The 19,133-nt window shown below is 40.0% G+C and overlaps 1 protein-coding gene across 2 annotated transcripts; it reads left to right on the top strand.

Moving 5' to 3' along the window:
- The first annotated feature begins 493 nt into the window (after positions 1-493).
- KCNA3 (potassium voltage-gated channel subfamily A member 3) lies at positions 494-17,682 on the top strand. Of its 2 annotated transcripts, XM_032487304.1 has the most exons (3): positions 494-4,052; positions 11,294-11,364; positions 16,178-17,682. In XM_032487304.1, the coding sequence occupies exon 1, from the start codon at positions 687-689 to the stop codon at positions 2,439-2,441; it is 1,755 nt and encodes a 584-aa protein (XP_032343195.1). In that variant the 5' UTR covers positions 494-686; the 3' UTR covers positions 2,442-4,052; positions 11,294-11,364; positions 16,178-17,682. The 2 variants fall into 2 exon arrangements, with proteins under 2 accessions (XP_032343195.1, XP_032343194.1); XM_032487303.1 differs by lacking the exon at positions 11,294-11,364.
- Positions 17,683-19,133: the final 1,451 nt, after the last annotated feature.

The raw sequence follows: 19,133 nt of genomic DNA, 5'->3' as shown, positions 1-19,133 counted from the left end.
CCCGGCTTGCCTCTTCCGCAGGGCGCCCACCTGGCCTGCCACTCCCTCCCTCGCCAGCGCTGCGGGCCCAGGGCACGTCCCAGTCCCCCCACCCGGCCCGCCCCCCCTTGGGCCCCCTCGGCCGCGCGGAGCCCGCCCCCACCGCGGGCCCAGGTGGAGCTTGCCGGGCCAGGAGGCCAGCGCCCGCAGGCTGCAGTGTTGCCCAGAGCCGACTGCGAAGCCTGGCGCCTGGGACGCGGCCTCGGGGGGCCGGGCGAGGAGGGCGTTGACCCTCGAGGGCCGGCTCGGCCGGACGAGGTCTCCCGGGGGGACACTGAAGTGCAAATCGTGGGCGCTCGGGTGACCCAGAGGAGCGAGGAGGGCGGTGGGGAGGGGAGGGGCCGGGTGCTCCGGGGAGCGGGGCGCGCGCCCGCGCGGTGGGCGGGAATCCGAAGGGGACGCGGAGAGGCGGGCGCGCGCCCCGCGGGGTAGAGGGCGGGGGCGGGCGGGGGTAAGGAGGAGGGCTGAGGAGGCGACTCTTTTGAGGAGCCCAGCGGACCGCGCCAGACCCACACGGAGCATCGCGGCGGCGGCGGCGGCAGCAGCAGCAACAGGCGGCGGACTTGGCGGGTTGACGGAGGCGGCGAAGGGGCGGGGAGCGTGAGGAGGAGCGAGCCAGCCCCGCGCCGCCGCCTCTTCCCCGCCGCATGGACGAGCACCTCAGCCTCCTGCGCTCGCCGCCGCCGCCGCCGGCCGCCCGCCACCGCGCCCACCCTCCGCAGCACCCCGCGAGCCGCGGCGGCGGCGGCGGCGCCCGCACGCTGGTGAACCCCGGCTACGCCGAGCCCGCCGCGGGCCCCGAGCTGCGGCCCGACATGACGGTGGTGCCCGCGGACCACCTGCTGGAGCCGGAGGCGGCCGACGGCGGCGGGGACCCGCCTCAGGGCGGCTGCGGTGGCGGTGGCGGTGGCGGCGGCGGCTGCGACCGCTACGAGCCGCTGCCGCCTGCGCTGCCGGCCGCCGGCGAGCAGGACTGCTGCGGGGAGCGCGTGGTCATCAACATCTCGGGGCTGCGCTTTGAGACGCAGCTCAAGACCCTCTGCCAGTTCCCGGAGACGCTGCTGGGCGACCCCAAGCGGCGCATGAGGTACTTCGACCCGCTCCGCAACGAGTACTTCTTCGACCGCAACCGGCCCAGCTTCGACGCCATCCTCTACTACTATCAGTCCGGGGGCCGCATCCGCCGGCCGGTCAATGTGCCCATCGACATCTTCTCCGAGGAGATCCGCTTCTACCAGCTGGGCGAGGAGGCCATGGAGAAGTTCCGCGAGGACGAGGGCTTCCTGCGGGAGGAGGAGCGGCCCCTGCCCCTTCGGGATTTCCAGCGCCAGGTGTGGCTGCTCTTCGAGTACCCGGAGAGCTCCGGGCCGGCCCGGGGCATCGCGATCGTGTCCGTGCTCGTCATCCTCATCTCCATTGTCATCTTCTGCCTGGAGACGCTGCCTGAGTTCCGCGATGAGAAGTACTACCCTGCCTCGCCGTCGCAGGAGCTGTTCGAGGCGGCCAGCAACAACACGTCGGGGGCACCCGCGGGAGCCTCCAGCTTCTCGGATCCCTTCTTCGTGGTGGAGACCCTGTGCATCATCTGGTTCTCCTTTGAGCTGCTGGTGCGGTTCTTTGCTTGCCCCAGCAAAGCCACCTTTTCGCGAAATATCATGAACCTGATAGACATCGTGGCCATCATCCCTTACTTCATCACTCTGGGCACTGAGCTGGCTGAACGACAGGGCAATGGACAGCAAGCCATGTCCCTGGCTATCCTGAGGGTCATCCGCCTGGTAAGGGTCTTCCGCATCTTCAAGCTCTCCCGCCACTCCAAGGGGCTGCAGATCCTGGGGCAGACGCTGAAGGCTTCCATGCGGGAGTTGGGACTGCTCATCTTTTTCCTCTTTATTGGGGTCATCCTCTTCTCCAGTGCAGTCTACTTTGCCGAGGCAGACGACCCCACTTCAGGTTTTAGCAGTATTCCAGATGCCTTCTGGTGGGCCGTGGTAACCATGACAACAGTGGGTTACGGTGACATGCATCCAGTGACCATAGGGGGCAAGATTGTGGGGTCACTCTGCGCCATCGCTGGTGTCTTGACCATTGCTCTGCCAGTCCCTGTGATTGTTTCCAACTTCAATTACTTCTACCACCGGGAGACAGAAGGGGAAGAGCAAGCCCAGTACATGCACGTGGGAAGTTGCCAGCACCTCTCGTCTTCAGCCGAGGAGCTCCGGAAAGCGAGGAGTAACTCGACTCTGAGTAAGTCGGAGTATATGGTGATCGAAGAGGGAGGTATGAACCATAGCGCTTTCCCCCAGACCCCTTTCAAAACGGGCAATTCCACGGCCACCTGCACCACGAACAATAATCCCAACTCCTGTGTCAACATCAAAAAGATATTTACTGATGTTTAATATATAAAACAAGTGACATGCTGTGCTCAGTATTGTGTGGAACTTGCCCCCTTGGTCTGTGTATGCCCTTGTTTTATACATTTCCAGACCATTCATCAATGAAAGGACATGAAGAAGTGGAAAGCACACTTCATTCTCCCTCTCCCTACTGCTTCATACTGAAACAGGTGTCTGTTTTGCAAGTGGGCTGCATTCTCTCAGCTCTCTTATTTTTTTCCCCTCTCCCTCTCAATATTTCCGACAACAAACTTACTTTAAACTTGATTTTTAGTACAAGCTCTGTGAAAAAAAAAAAACTGTACATCCCGGGAGGAAATGAAACTAAAGAACAGTTAGAGTAACTGTTTAACCTCAGAATCGAAAAGCAGTTGTTTGTTTACTAAGTAAAGCAGGCACATACTTAAATGATGCTTCAGTTTGATGGACCCTTCAACATTATTGAATATTTAGTTCAGTTGCCTACACTGTGGATATGTGGATGAAAAGTCTAATTAGAACAATGAGTTGTAAACCCACCATAAGTTTATTTGGTTTTCAACTGGAATTTCCATTTGCAACACCCCCCTCCTGAAAATTTAAGGATCTCTACGATTTTGAACAAAGGGAAGTGCCCAAGATGCTCTGATCTGACTCAATAATTTAACTCTTTGGGACTTGGTAAGCATTTCGAAAGTATTAGACTAACAGATTCCTGTGAAATTCTGTGTGCACTCCAGCTAACATCTATCAAAGTCTAGAAACAGATGTTTTCAGTGCTGCTGAGAGAAACAAAAAAATTTCCTAATGCGTCTGAGAGATAATCTTCTGCAGTATCACAAGAAGATTAAAGTGGCAGACACTCCTTCCAGCGGAAGTTACTAATTCGGACCTGACTGATGCAGTTCCCATAGCAACCCATGTTTCCCAGGAAACCCGAAAAAGGTTGTCATGGCATCTCTTGCTCTCTAGCCCCACCCCCTAGCCCCTGCCGTTTCCACAGGAACCTTTCCAGATGGTTCCTACTTACAGGATTTCACAAGGAAAACCACTGTTTAAATAAACCGCACAAATAAAGTTAAGTCTGAGAATCCAAGGTGGCGAAATGAATCACAAAATGCATATTTTTACTGCCAGAAAATCACTGATGTCATCCCATAATGACTGAATCAAAAAGGAAAATATCGTCATTGGAATGTTAAATATACACCACAGTAAGCCGTGATTTGAATTAAATGCCAGTAATTGGGCAATCATTTTAAAAGATGCTTCTCTACTGTTTTCTTTCCCCAAGAAGTTTCAAGCCAACAAATGAAATTTAAAAACAAATGTAAAAGTGTTCTGCACATAAACAAATGAAAGATTCAATCAGTATACCTGAAATCTTACCACAAGGGACCTTCAGATATCCTCTTTAAAAAAAAAAAAAAACAACTCAGATTCCACAACAACACTGTCAGCATCACAGTGCTTGAAAAACTAAATATACTTGAAAAATACAAAGGATGCACACTTTTAACTGAAGGAATTGCAGACAAGCAATAAAAAAGAGGGACGGGAAGTAACCAAACCTTGGGAAAATACCTGCAAGTTTCATCCATATGCCAGGGGTTGCCAGAAGACAGACAGAATCAGGTGAGCACTGTGTGGGTAGCTGAGAGCCCTCCCTTTTTTTGTACAGGGAACCGGGAATGCCATTCGCATCTAGATTTGTGATAACTTGCAAAATCAATAGTTTCATATTCATTACATAGGCGCCTTTTAAAGATCATTTATAACACCTTTTCTGTTTGATGTTCATGTTGCTAACTATTCTTTGGTTCCTTTCCCGTTTTTGTTTGTTTGGTAAAAGAATGAAGAAAAAAGTCATTTCTCTTCACAATAACCTTCACCCAAACTGAGCTGAAGATGATTCCATTCCTTTTACTTGGCTTCTGAACAACCTGTTTGCCTTGGGGAAAAAAAAATGATAAAAGGCAGAACTGCTGTGAGATTATTGGTCCAGTTTTTATTTACACAATTATTTAGTGGTATGCAGTAGTACAGTTCTTTGAAACAAAGATCGTTAAAATTGCAATAAGGGTACCATTTTATTTTAACACAATCATTTTATTTTATATACATTGTATAAGTTATACATTACACATTATCCATAATTCCTTTTTGGTTTGATGGGTATAACTACTGTATCCTAGAATAAATGAGAGTAATCCTATTTTTAAAGCTCATAAAATATTTTCAAGTAGTCAGAAGCCTACTTACTTTATTATTTGTGCATTTGAGAAATGAAAAGTAGTGATTAAGACCAAAAGAGGGGGAAGAAGAAGGAAAAGACAAAAAAAAAATTGAGTCAGGAAATCTGTGTACCTGCCTGGTCATAGAGTCATTTTTCTTATATATGTGCTTCGAAATAGAACTGCTTTATCTAGTTCCCTTTGCTAGTTGTTCCCTTTGCTAGTTGTTTGAGTTACCTTTAACATTGATCCACCTTGTGACCAAACTTTTGGTATTTTTCATTACCAGAAATTCTTTTTATAACACATTTGGTGGCAATATGGTAGACACACTATAGTAATTACGTAAGAATATTTTTGTATCTCTTCTTAAAAGATCTTAACATAAAGATGAACAGTGCAGTGACAATTTTATTCACATTTATTCAGAAGATGTAGAAACTCCGATTAGTTTGTAAGTAAATTATGGTTGTGCCATAATTTTTGGAATCGTGTGGTTTTTAAATAGCAGTAATACAAAGGAGACTTTTTTTTAAATCCAGAAAAATATGGCTTTTGAGTCATAACTTTGAGGTAGCATTGTTGCTGCTAGTCACCATATTGTAAGCTCCTTGAAGGTTACAGGATCTGCACAGGTCTTGGCAAAGTTTTGGATTGTCATGTCCAGCACTGAATGTAGCACCTTGTTTGTATTCAGTTCATAATTGATGAGTGAATGGCTGTTATCTTACATTCATGTTATTTTGAGGTTTTTAATGAAGTGGTTTAAAGCATAAGTTCTACAGTCATATTGCCAGGGTTTGAATCCTGACTTGACTGCATGACCTTGAGCAAATTACCTAATCACTCTGTGCCTCAGTTTCCTTATTTGTAAAATGAGGATAATAAATAATACCTCATAGGGTTGTTGTGAATACGAAATGTTAATGCAGGTATATTACATCAGAGATTTTGCCAAGAGATTATTATTGTGATCATTACACACAGGTGTTGTATAATTAATATCAAGCTTTGTGAATGATATGAAATACATAAATAATCTGTGTCTTCCTATTGACTTTCTATAATATCAATAATAATTACGATTTATTAAGGATCAACTACGTCCAGGACACTTCTCAACTCTGCAAGGTAAGTGGTATTAACCCTGTCTTAGGAGGGTAAAAAGTAGATGGTTAATGCTAAGTGATTTCCCTAAGACTTCACAGCTAGGAGAGACCCAGCATGATTTAAAGTAGGTCATTTTGGCCCCCAAAACCGTGTTCCTTTTATTGAGTAACTTGAAAGAGATTGAGAAAATAAATTTCTTATACTTACAGGTTTGCCTTCAGCCCATGTTACTAAATAATGAATTCATGTAACGATCATATCTCCAGAAACCTAATCCATTCAATGTACTGAAAATTAACCCTTTTCCTAACCATCAGATATTTTTAACCAGAGGGACCAAATATATTGTTTAAATCAGATGAAGAGATGGACTCTTCTAGTAATAAAAGATTATTTTCTAACATAATTGATTTATCTGGATTTAATATTATAGTACCCAGAAAGTATAATGATAGTAGTGATACCTGCTAAAACAATGGATGTTTTTCAGTTTTAAGATTAAATTTCCTATTTTCCTGTGTTTTAATCTACAACAGATGATAGTATTATGCAGATTGTTGTTTTTCCATCTTCTTATAATTTGTTTAGGTTACTGAAGAGCCATGCCAGAAAGTAGTGTAAACATTTTGACTCTCCCTTATTAAGAAAGAGGAAATTACTTAGAACAAAAGCATTGAAAGCAGATGAAGACTGCCATTTCATTGAAATTTGTGGTGGTATTGCCTTACCTAACCACTCCATGAGTCTTTAAGAGCCTCTGTGCTTAAAAAAAAATTAGAATATAATTGTGTCCCACATAATAGTTGTAGCCTTTTCCCTAAGGTCCTAAGGCATTTAAAAAATGAAAATGGATAGTGAGTTGGGCTTAGAGCAGAATGTTAATGAGTCCAGGTTTACACATGCCAATTAGCTTTGCCAAACCGCAGACTTCACTGGGCTCAACTGTGTGTCTTGGATGTTGAAAGGTATACATATGTCTGTGTATACAAGGGATTCATGGGAGGAGGTGTAACTGGATCAGGGCATATCCTTCAACACCCTGGGAAAAGTGTATACACCCTACAGCTGGCGAAAGCAAAAATCAAGACAACAACATTGTTACCGTTTTATTTCTTGTATGGTGTTTTAAACTGATATTATAACAAATTTAACCACCCACCAACTAAAGGGACATAATCACAAATGGCTACATATAAGAGGTGTGTTGTATCAGTTATTTCTAAATTTTGAAATAAAATTTCAGAATTGAAATTTTAAATGTACAGTATGAAGACATTTAAAGTTGTGCTTCATTTACATGAAACTTGTTGTTTCCTTGGAGTGTAACATGCTCAAGTCATTGCTTTGCTGATAGTATATAAATCCAATGTATAAAATACTCACCAATAGTCTATTCGTTTGAGAGCCATAACTATAATGTACTGGCTTCTATGCATTTAAAATGTCAACATTTTCTACAGCAGTTCCAAGTTCTTCCCACCTCTCAGCTGTGAATAGAAGTGATAGCCTCTCCCACTAAGAAATGCAAAGCAACACAGGTGCCCCCCCAGTCTGAAGACTTAGGGAAGCACTGTGAGATAGAGGTGAGGAGCGTAAGAATGGGGAAGAGGATATTTAGGGATTACATTTTCAGGTGGGTTTTTTTCCCTTCCTGTTTTGTATTTGGCCTTTTAAACTAAGGAGGATAAAGCTATTGTTTTTGTACAACTAATTTCCTACATTTTGTTTAGCAGTTTTATGTATTTTAATGAAATCACTTGTGTTTTTATAACCTGCTGGGAGTGGTTGATCATCTTTAAGAGAAGGCCAGTCAGAGGAGGTAGGAAGAAGGGAGGGAAAGCCATGCAGAACCCAAACCTTACCACTGTGTCCCAGCCCCTAACCTCCTGCCAAGAAATAGCCATTGCCATAGAGTATATGTGATAACAATATTTTTTGATACTCATGCTCACCTTGCAAATATAATTTAAGTGATTTAGACAGGTTGGAAAGTTTTCAAATATTTGTCTTTGTTTTCAGCAATGCTATGAACTAATTTTGTCTTCGAAATTGTAAAGAAAAAAACATTTTACAAAGAAACAGTTTCATGGTTTTCTCCTTTTTGAACTGGATGAGTTTTTCCCTACCTTTCAGATTTTGCACCGTTAACTAGCAAATGCATTAAAGAAGAGACCTGGAAAAGAGGCTCCATCATTTTCTTGGGAGCCCCTTTATTATTGTTGCAACCTAAATAGTGCAGAATAGGAACTCTTGCCTGAAAAGTAAATCCCAGGATTCTGATAGTTAGTAAGGTAGCAGTTAAGTGAACAAAAAAAAAAAGTCATGTTTTATCTTATCTAAACGATGTTAGGAATAAATCTGTGCATTCAGGTCTCTGACTTTGCAGATACAGGGATCTTACCCCCCAGTGTGGTGATAGGGAATGGAGTGAAGCTTTTTCTCCTCCAGGAGCCCCGACCCTCACCCTCACCCTTCCCTTGCGAGCACAAAGTCTCTGGGGAATCTCTATGGAGATCCCCACCAACTCTTCTGAATGAAAGTCAGCATTGTACCTATGTGTTATATGTCAATCAGCACTCCTATTTCACTTGTTTTTCATTAAGTTTATATTAAACACCTGTTCTTTAAGCATCCTAAGATTCTTAGTTTTATACATTTAATGTGTTCCTTAAATTAAAGCATTTAATTTAATTTGGAATAGAAGCCATTGGGGGTTATTTATTACACACACACACTTCATCTGTTTATAAGTTATTCCTTATCCTAAGATTTATTTACTTTTTGTCTGTAGATCTAAACAGTCTAATTGTTTTTCTGAAAATCAGTGAATTTCCAAAATATTGATTTTCATTCATATGTGCAGCAGAAACATTTACAAATCATTTTTATTTTTTAAAACCTTGCTTAAGAGGCAGGTTTATTGCCTAGTATTCTCAATGTACCTATTTATGTAGTAATAGAGTCATAAAAGTAGTAAATACATTCAGTCTATCACTGAGTTTTGTCATTTCGCTTCCTAAGTATCTCTGAAAAGAATTGACTTTTCTACATCGCTGCCGCCACCACTTTAGTCCACACTACTGTCACCTCTATCCTGAGTCGGGATGAAGTTCTCTTAACTGGCTTCCCCACATTTCCTGTGGCCAGTCTGACCCATTCTCCACCTGGTAGCCAGAACGATCTTCTTGAGACTCAAATCTGATTCTGTCACCTCCCTTTGCTTAAAATTCTTTCAAGGTCTTTTTTCTTGTTCTTAAGATAGAGACGCAAATGCTTAACATAGCCCTCATGGCCCCACATGATCTGGCTCAGCCCTCCTATCTAGCCTTATCCTTTCCCTGTGCTCCTCCCCTCATTCTGTTGGACTCCAGCAACCCTGGTCTTCTTCCTGTTATGGAATAGGTTCCCTTTTGGCCTTAAGCAACAGGGATCTTTGCAAATGTTCACTGTTAGCCCCTTCCTCCCCTCCTCACCTCATATACTTCTATCTTTACTTCAGTACTTCCTCCAAGACATCTCTCATGACTCTGGTTTTATCAATTCCCCATTATGGTATATTTCATCAAATTTAAGAACCACCATTATTTTATATTCCATTTAAAAAAGGAAAACTGCTGCCAGTTATGAGGGAAAATGTCAGTGATTTTAAGGTGCACCCCAATTTCTTAGATGCTCAAATCTAAAAAAGTAAGTCGTAGAATGAATTAAATGTTATCTTGATGTAGCTGTCATTCTGTATTAATTTGTGGTATATGATTAATGTCTATTTCTTCTATGAGGTTGGGGACTGTGTCTCTCTTTGTTCACCATTGAATCCCTTCTCATTCTCTCCTGAATCTGCTCAAGACACGCTTTCACCCCACTACCTCACCAAAAATGTACTTTTCAGGGTCACTGGTGACCTCCTGTAGCTACACCCAGTGGCCATTCTCAGTACTCATTTCATTTGACCCATCAGAAGCATTTGGCACTATAGAATACTCCCCCGCTCCTGAGAAGAAATTTTTTATTTAACTTCCAGGATGCTGCGCTCTGGATTTTCTTCCTACCTCTCAGGCCTCTCCTTCTGAATCTCTTTACTGATTCTTCCTCATCTCCCCTGGGTCTTCATGTTGGAGGACCCCTGCACCATGGATTAGTCCCTGGACCTCTTTTCTGTCTGCATTCAGTCATATATATATATACACGTACATACACATATACATATATATATACACACACACATATATATACACAAACACACATATACATATATTTTATTGAAATATAATCAGTTTACAATGTTGTATCAATTTCTGGTGTACAGCATAATGCTTCAGTCATACATGAACATACATATATTCGTTTTCATATTCTTTTTCACCATAAGTTACTACAAGATATTAAATATAGTTCCTCGTGCTATGCAGTATGAGCTTTTTGTTTATTGGATTTTGTGAGAATCCTGTATTTTGAAGCAAGAGACACTCTGCCAGAGCTCAGTAGGTGTTCTGTGTATTTCAGTGGGTTTGTAGATGTAATTCTTGGTATATTTGTGGGAGAGGGTGAGCTGTGAGTCTCTCTACTCTGCCACCTCGGCTCCTCCCTCTGCATTCAGTCTTATCGTTTTAGCTTTAGACTATATCTGTATGCGTGTTTATATCTCCCACTTGGACCTCTCTCCTGAACTCCGGATTGAATTTCCAGGGGTCTACTTGTCTCCACTTGCACAGCTAATGGATATCTCAAACTTAACATGTTCAAAACTGAGCTTCTTTCTCCTCTCCACCCCCACCCCCGCCCCACCGTCAAGCTAATGCCTCCTGCCTTCTTCCTCATCTCCATTACTTGCAACTTCAATTTTCTAGTTGCTCAAGCTAAAATCCTTTGGATTATCTTTCTCTCACCCACCCCTACCCCATCCAATCTATTTGCAAATCCTGTTGGCTCCCCTTTTAAGATGTCTCCAGAGTCTTACCACTTCTGCCACCATCCAAGCCATCATTATCTCTCACGTGGATTTTTACAGTACCCTCCAGACCAGTCCCCTAGCTTCTGTCCTTTCCCCTGCTTGAGTCTGTTCTCAGCATAGCAGGCAGAATTGTCCTTTTAAAACACTTGTCAGATCATGTTACTTCTTCATGGCAAAACCCTCTTTGGCTCCCCCATTTCACACAGAATACACACTAAAGGCCTCTCAGTGGCTGGCAAGGCCCTACCTGATCTAGCCCCTCTTACCCTTCTGACCTCATTTCTGACTCCTCTTAACACTGCAGCTGCACTGGCCTCCTTGCTCTTCCTCAAATACACCAGGCATGCTCTTCTTCAGGTCTTTGTGCTTCTCGTTCCCCTGCCTGGACGGTGCTGGCATCTGACACCTGCATGGCTCATGCCTTCACCTTTTTAGGTGCCACTGTCTCAGTGAAACCTTCCCTGGCTGTTCTGTTTAAAACTGCAGCCCCCCAGCACTCCCTATATCCTTATTTCCTCCTCTAAAATGTTAGATATTTTACTTTGTTTATTGTTGTCTTCCCTTCCCTTCCATGAAAACAGGATTTTTGTCTGTTCATCGGTTCTGTATCCCCCAAGACTTAGAATATGACCTGGAATAAAGTTGGTGCTTAGTAAGTATTTATTTAAGGGAGGGATGATAGAAAGGAAATAGCATTCCAGTTTGAGTGTTTTTAAACTATAAACAGAATGTGCCAGTTGTGTATCTGTGCTTCATTTTGTCACTGTAAGGGTTATACTCCTCACCATGCTCTTCTGAATAAAATTTCTTGCAGTTGGCTCACTGGAAAAGACTTCTATTTGACAAAACATGCTCCAGCAGGTTTACCCACCCAATTATGGGGATGGATGTCCTTAATATAAATATTTTAAATATAACATTAATATGCGATATCACTCCTAATCACCAAGGGTATCTGGAAGTCAAATGCTTCACAGAGACCTAATAGCTAATAGAATGCTGTTTATAAATGACATTCAGTATATACTTGTTGACTAATTGACCCGAGTAGTACAGACAGTAAAAATCAGAACAAGTCAATGGTATATCTAGGAACTTACCTATCTAGCACACATTAAAAAAAAAAAAAAACAACTTCCCTGTAAGTTCAGTCTTGGCTTCAGTTAATGGTGAGTCCTTAAACATTCGTGGGGTCTTCATTAACTATGGAAACTGATTGAATAAAGCATTAGAGATTTCATCAATGAATCACATTAAAGAATTATATTGTTGCACGTAAGTCCTTACTGGATAAAATTACTTCTTTTACAAAATAACCTAACTTTTCATATAGTTGTCAAGTAATATGACAGGATCATAAAAATTGGCTATTTTTTTTTCTATTTTATATATGGTAGTGTGCATCTGTTAATCTCGTATTCCCAATTTATCCCTCCACTCCCTTCCCCTTGGTAACCATATGTTTGTGTTCTATGTCTATGAATCTGTTTCTGTTTTGTAAATAAGTTCATTTGTACTGAATGTTTAGATTCCACATAGAAGTGTTACCATATAATATTATCTTTCTCTATCTGGCTTACTTCACTTAGTATGATAATCTCTAGGTGCATCCATGTTGCTGCAAATGGCATTATTTTATTCTTTTTCATGGCTAATATTCCATTGTTTATACCACATCTTCCTTATCCATTCATTTGTTGATGGACCCTTAGGTTGCTTCCATGTCTTGACTATTGTAAATAGTGCTGCTGTGAATATTGGGGTGCATGTATCTTTTCAAATTAGAGCTCATCTTTTCAGGATATATGCCCAGGAGTGGGATTGCTAGATCATATGGTAACTCTATTTTTAGTTTTTTAAGGAACCTCCATACTGTTTTCCACAGTGGCTGCAAAATTGGCTGTTTTTTAGTGATTTGTTCGTATATGAAAGAAGATGGGGACGTTGAATCCATGATAAATAGGAGCAAATTCTTAGAGTGATTGTTACAATGGCAAACCTTAAGCTGCTCCTAAATAAAACAAGATGGAAGGCGAGGGGAAATCCAGTTGCGTATATTGGTAGCAAGAGATTCCTGGCAGCTTTGAAAAACCAACATATGTAATATGGAATTACTGAAACTAATTAAAACGTTGATACAATTGAATATGGCAGATATTGCCATGATTTTAGGCAGTATTGTAACAAATACACTTTCCTCTGCTGTAGGAGATGGGGATTCTCCTGACATGAATAGAGAGGAACTTTCTCCACACCTCTTCTGAATTTTTTCCTTTCCTGCATTTCTCAGTCAAATTAGACCAGAGATTCACTTGGACGTTGCCTCTGCACACCCAAGTGGCACAATTTCCTTACCAAATTTGTCTCCAAATTGATGAAAGCTAACATATGTGCTTGATATTACATATGTAGACCAGAAGAACTTAGAAATTCTTTTCACCTTCTATCCCTTTGTATAGTTAAGCCCACATAGGACAGAGGTCATTTCTCTCTTCTGAGGATACATTGTTAGGACTTTTTAAGAAAATGACACAGAACAGAGAATTGAAATGAATACTTGTCATTTCTTTCTTTTACCCATTTTTTTTTCTGGTTTTGTGTGAGGAATTGTAACATTTTTTATTTCTATTATTTAACTCAATGTGGGTTTTTCTGGCTTTTCTATTATAACCTGGTATACTGAGGTATTAGATATTTAAGAGGCAGCCTCACATGCCTCTTATAAAATTTCATTTTATATTTACCTCGTTTAAGACTACAGGACAAAACAAAATACCTGGTGTATTTAGGAATAGAAATGTGTATTTGATGAATTTACTAATATATTACTTTTATAAGAAATCATAATTAAAATCATTTTAAGTAAGAGTGATTATATGTCAGATTTCAAAATGTAGTAAGCAACTAAAAACCACAGACAGAAATAATTTCTCCAAGTAAGAACTATGTTTGAATCGCTTTATACGTAGATTCTGTGAACTTTTTACCTGCAAACATTTTAACTCATTTTGAAAGAGCAATTTATTTTACTATGTAACTATGTGAATTGAGGAGATTTATTTTTAGTAGACCTAAATACCGCTCAAAGTATTATTGCTTACGTCTCACAGCTCATTTTCTCATGACTTTTCAGATTTTTGACAAATCTCACCTCTTAGCACATTATCAATTTTAATTACTGAGTGAGTTTAAACGTTTTTTGCTTGCCAATAGTACATAATTTCCAAGAGGCCAATCAGAGAATTATACATAATTTAACAAGAAATCTTTCTAGTCCTTGGGGCTAATTCATGACCATTTAATTGATAGAATTTGTAGAAGTTGTTGGTGTGCAGCCAACTCCAAGTTATTTAATAGATGTCAAAGTACAGGCACATGAAAACAAAGTTCCCGTAAAACCACATGTAACAGAATGATTTCAACTTTTTCCTCATCAAATACAAGTTAGTGAGGCTAACAGGTAAGCCGAATATCTGTACCTCTCTCATTCAGGCCCTGGTGGATGTATTAATTACTGCTTCACAAACTTGATGATTATTGAAATTTGACTATTCTTTCCCTTTTTTCTTGCTTTATATGTCAGAACATTTATTTGGTCAAATATCTTCAATTATGAGTCCCCATTTTCTATTATACTTCCTTTCTCTCTTTTTGTGCAATCAATTTTGATGCTTAAGTCAATGTCCATTTTTCTAAACCCTTCAACTCATTTCTTAGCTACTAATATAAACATGATGATTACCATCTAAATATCACTTTTATTTCTGTTTCTGTTGAATGGCAACCCCCTCCATATCTACAGTCTGCTAGGATGCCAAGGTGTACCAGACTTAATAATCCCAAGAGCCTTGAGGCAGGTATTGACACATGAGTTTAAAAAACCCAAGCCCCTGATATAAAAAGGGTGTATCAAGAAAAGAATAGCATAATAGAACCATCTCAAGATAACCAAAGCTGCAGAAGCACTGAGCAGAAGCGGGGCACTGAGGAAATAAAAAGGTTATCATATCATTCCTGTTACTTGTTACTTGTAATTTCTCGTAACTAGTAGTCATCAGTTACTATCAGACCACTTTAATTTTCAAACTTTCATAATGAACATGAGGTGTATTGTGATGCAAGAATGTACTCTTGCTTTTTGACTAAAGACCAGTGTTAAGAAGAAATTATATCTTTCGTGAAGGATGAGCAAGTATAATCCAGGCCAAAAGGGAAGGTTTTCACTAGATAATTTCCCAGCACAGTGGACATACATGTCATTTAGTGAGTGAATGATTCTTACATAAAAAGCGCACTCAAATTCCAGGTCACCATCATCAGGTGGTTACCACTGGTTCTGAGACACCTGCTAAAACCAGGAGTACATAAGGGGAACAGTCTTCTCTATGTATCATGGTGGATAATATTCACATATTGAAACCTGAGGCTGGGTTTAGGATTTTCTAGTTTTGTCTTTATAAGTATCAGAGTTATTAAATCTTTAGAGTACATAAATCTCTCTCTATATATATATCCATTTATATATGTTTACTAAGTGGCTCCTATGAGTAGACACTGTACAAAGTAATGGGGATTTATTCATTCACTTAGCGTATAAATTGTCTACTATGTGCCAGACAGCAGTCTAGGTTCTGAATGTAGCAGCAAACAAGACAGCTGTACTGCCTTATGCTATTTTTAAAGAAACACTCCACTGTCAGAATTTCTAAATAATTTTTTGTGTGTAGTTGGGGGAAAGAAAGCAATAAACTTAATTTCTTGGTTCTCCACAGACACTGGTTAAGTGGTTATTGTCTTAATTTTTTTATTTCTTTAAGTGGTATATAACTGCTCAGAGTTCATATTTTAAAGGATTAACAGATTTGAAAGTTATCTGTAATGACAGGATAATCTACAGACATGCCCATCTGCAGTACTTAGAACATGGTTGTCAAAGTACTCATTCTGAGTCTCTCCCTCCTTTTTTCCCCTCTCCGTAACACTTACCTGAACATGGGATTTCTATTCAGTTCAAGGGAGTTCTCCTCTTAGATTACCTCAGTGGGATGTACAGCTGGAAAAGAAACAAACCCTTGAAAATGCATCAAGAAAATTGATACATGTATTTTTCTAAAAATCAGTAGGTACTCAGTTCCTTTAAGATGGTTCTAAAGATGAGGATACATTTTCCTATTCAAAAAACAATCACATTGGTTTGGACTACATTTGGAGGTCATTATTAATAAGGAGGGAAAAGTTAATAATTCCAACATACTCTGAAACTTTTTCTCACTTATAAATTAAAAGTACTCGATATGTGGTTAATACATTTAGAAAGTTAAATTGCTTAAGCTTTTCAAGATAACAGTAAAAAAAAATAAAGTTTTGAAAAGTGTAATAAATAGAATATTTTGTATTGACATAAAGTCTACAATTAAAAAAAAAAACAATATACAGTAAATTACTGTGTTTACTCTGTCCAACAGATACCTGAAGAGCCCCACATAAGGAACTGTAGAGCAGCACTGACCGGTAGGATGCTCTTTTTAAATTGCCTAAATCAAGAATACAGTGTTGGTTATATCGCTGATGGGCAGTGATCTGTCTGCCAGCACATATTTTTGTTTCAGTCGACATTAAATAACATGCCTCTGACATATAAAGGAAACAGCTCTGAAGCTGGAAGATTCTCTTCAAATTGTGTGCAATATACAAGATATTGACCAAGAGAGAAAGAAGAACATTAAAAAGATTAAGGTATCATTTCAACCTTTTGACATTTTGATGGAATTTAATCATCCAAAAACTAATCTCAGTACTGCTGATAAAGAAAGCCTAAATGTTTGTTTCCAACAAGCCAGCTTATTACTGTTTTTTTTCTTTTGGTTAATTACTGGACTGTGTTTAATCATGATGTATATTAATGTTACCTTCTATGCTCTGGGTTGTGTGCAACTTTATTTGTGAAAGTGTGTTTTTTACCAAAGGCTCTCCTACATAAATTAGCCCTTTTATATGTAAATAAGTGAAGTCTAAACTGTGCCCAGATAAATGGTATTAAAGACAGACTTGCCTAAAAGAAATGTGCCTTGCTTGGTTAAACACTCTTTTATTTTTTTGATTCAAAAATGATAGATTTGCAAATTAGTCTTGTAGGTAGGTTTTAGCTGAGCTTAACTTTAATGAGTGTATTAGTACTTATATGTTTAAGTTGTCTATCTTAACTAAAGTTTTAGTATTTAGTTATACTTTTCAACAGTTCATAGATAATATACTCATTTAATTTTGTTTTCATGCGATGTTTGGTGTGGTGAGACAAAGCACATTCTTAAAAGATATATACAGTATTTCATCTAATGTTTATAGAATTTCCTTAAAAAGCTGTACCTGTAAAAGTTTCTTGACTCATTTTCTATTTTTATATTCTTTTAGAAATGGAACTTTTTTCAGTTAAAAAGAAAAGCAAAGTTTTATTTGGAAAAGAGATTTAGGAGGTCATGAAAATGATTTCCCTTTTGAGGACATTTCACTTCTGTGCCATTATTAATGTATTTACTGTGACATTTCAGCAGAATGGTAGCTATTTGTATATTATTTAATAAGCCTTATGGAAAGTCAAACTGTGAACATTTAGTATAAAGAAGACTTTTTTTCATTTCCATATTTTATTTTCAAAATACACCTGAACAAATGCATAAAACTAATCTCCTATTATTCAAATACATAACAACTTTCAGTCACTATCAAAATACTGTGGTAGGAAAGCCAAGATTATAGTACTTTTTGATACACTGTAGAAGGAAATTCAGGTGATGAATTTCATTGTTAATATGTAAGAATCAGTAACTGAAACAGTTTTATACCTACTGGTAGCAAAGGTGATAGGAGATAGAGTCCAGGTAACTTTCTTTAAGGCAACATCTACAATGGATTTTGCACACTTTGCTGGTAATTTCTCTGTGGTCAAAACTTTGAGACCAGATCACTCTAGAAAATAATGAAGTAAGAGAATGACAGCTGTCTCAGATTTGAGCTATGTGAACCTCCAAGCTGGGTAATTTGTGATTAAAGTGAAAATATAGCCACCACCGTGTTTTTGTTCTGTGTTAGGCCACGTAGTAGAGACACTGGCCCAGAGAACAGTCAGTCCATTTCCAGCCACCTCAATACTCCTAAGCGATGATCACAGCCTGGTCACATCAGCTATCGGGATCACCAATCACCTGTCCTAATAGGAGGTCTTAGACATGCAGACATTTTAGTAAGGATCAGAAGGTGTTACCAAAATAGACACGGGAGCTACCTTCATCAAACACCAATGAGACAACCTTAAACATTATGGTGTGTTTAATATCATGTCTACATTATTATTACAGGCTACAGTTTCAAATAAAGGCAAAACCTGAACCTTTGCAATAAAAGCACAGAGTGGTACCAGATGAGGAAACTGTCATGTCAAATATGGGTAGTAAAAATAGTATTGTTCTAGGAGACCGGAATTCTTACCCATTTTCTGCCTGTGGGACCCTAGATAAGTCACTTCCCACCGAGATGCTTCAGCTTCCTAATTGCCAAATGGGTGTTCTGGGTTAAATAATCTCCAAAGCCCTTTCCAGCCCCCAAATTTCCATTTTATTCATTTGAAAGGGTTTTGAAGAATACTTAAGTACTCAGATTTCCTTATGTATTTCTGAAGGAAAAAAAAATAAATTGAAATAAGATTTAAGTCTTGAAAGTGTCATAAATGTACCATTCTTCAAATTGATTGTGAGAGAAGAAATTGGATTTTTTTTCCATCTCTAAGAATTGTTACTGGTCTATGATGGGATCATGAAGAAGGAGAAACATCACTCTGCAGAATGGAAACAGACTAATGAAATACCTGGAAAGGAAGAGAGGTTATTTTTTTAATTTAACTTGATGTAAGGTGATTTGAACTCATGTGTGAAATGCTAAAACTGTACCAGAGCTTTATCATACTCAACATTATAACCCTGGGAGTAAGAGAAGGTGGGAAAAAGTCGGAGAGATAGGAGTGTTTGCCTCATGAGCTCTTGATTCTTTCCGCATGAGCAGCAGTTTGGTAGCGTAAGCAGGTGTCTGTGCTTCCGTGCTGGCTCTGCCAGTAACTCTCCCGTGCCCTAGGGAAGTCCCTTTAACCTCTCTGAGCCTCATTTCTTTATATGTGCAGTGAAGACTTTAAATTTAGTAATCTGTCTGGTTCTTTACATCTTTGAAAATTCTGCATCATTTTCAGATTGTTATAATAAACATGTCCATGTCCTGCTCCCCTACAGTCACTAAGATGCATATATCTCTACTCATGTGACTGAACAGACTGCAAATCCAAACATTCATGTCTCCAATATTGCTAATTGACCTCGGCAAGACGTAAAACACGTAAATATTTTGATGTTGACCACAGCTTAATTCTTATGATTT

The sequence above is a fragment of the Camelus ferus genome, chromosome 9, assembly GCF_009834535.1.
Source record: "Camelus ferus isolate YT-003-E chromosome 9, BCGSAC_Cfer_1.0, whole genome shotgun sequence".
In the NCBI taxonomy this organism is placed as follows: Eukaryota; Metazoa; Chordata; class Mammalia; order Artiodactyla; family Camelidae; genus Camelus; species Camelus ferus.
The sequence above is the reverse complement of the archived record's forward strand: the minus strand, read 5'-3'. Positions and strand labels throughout refer to the sequence as shown.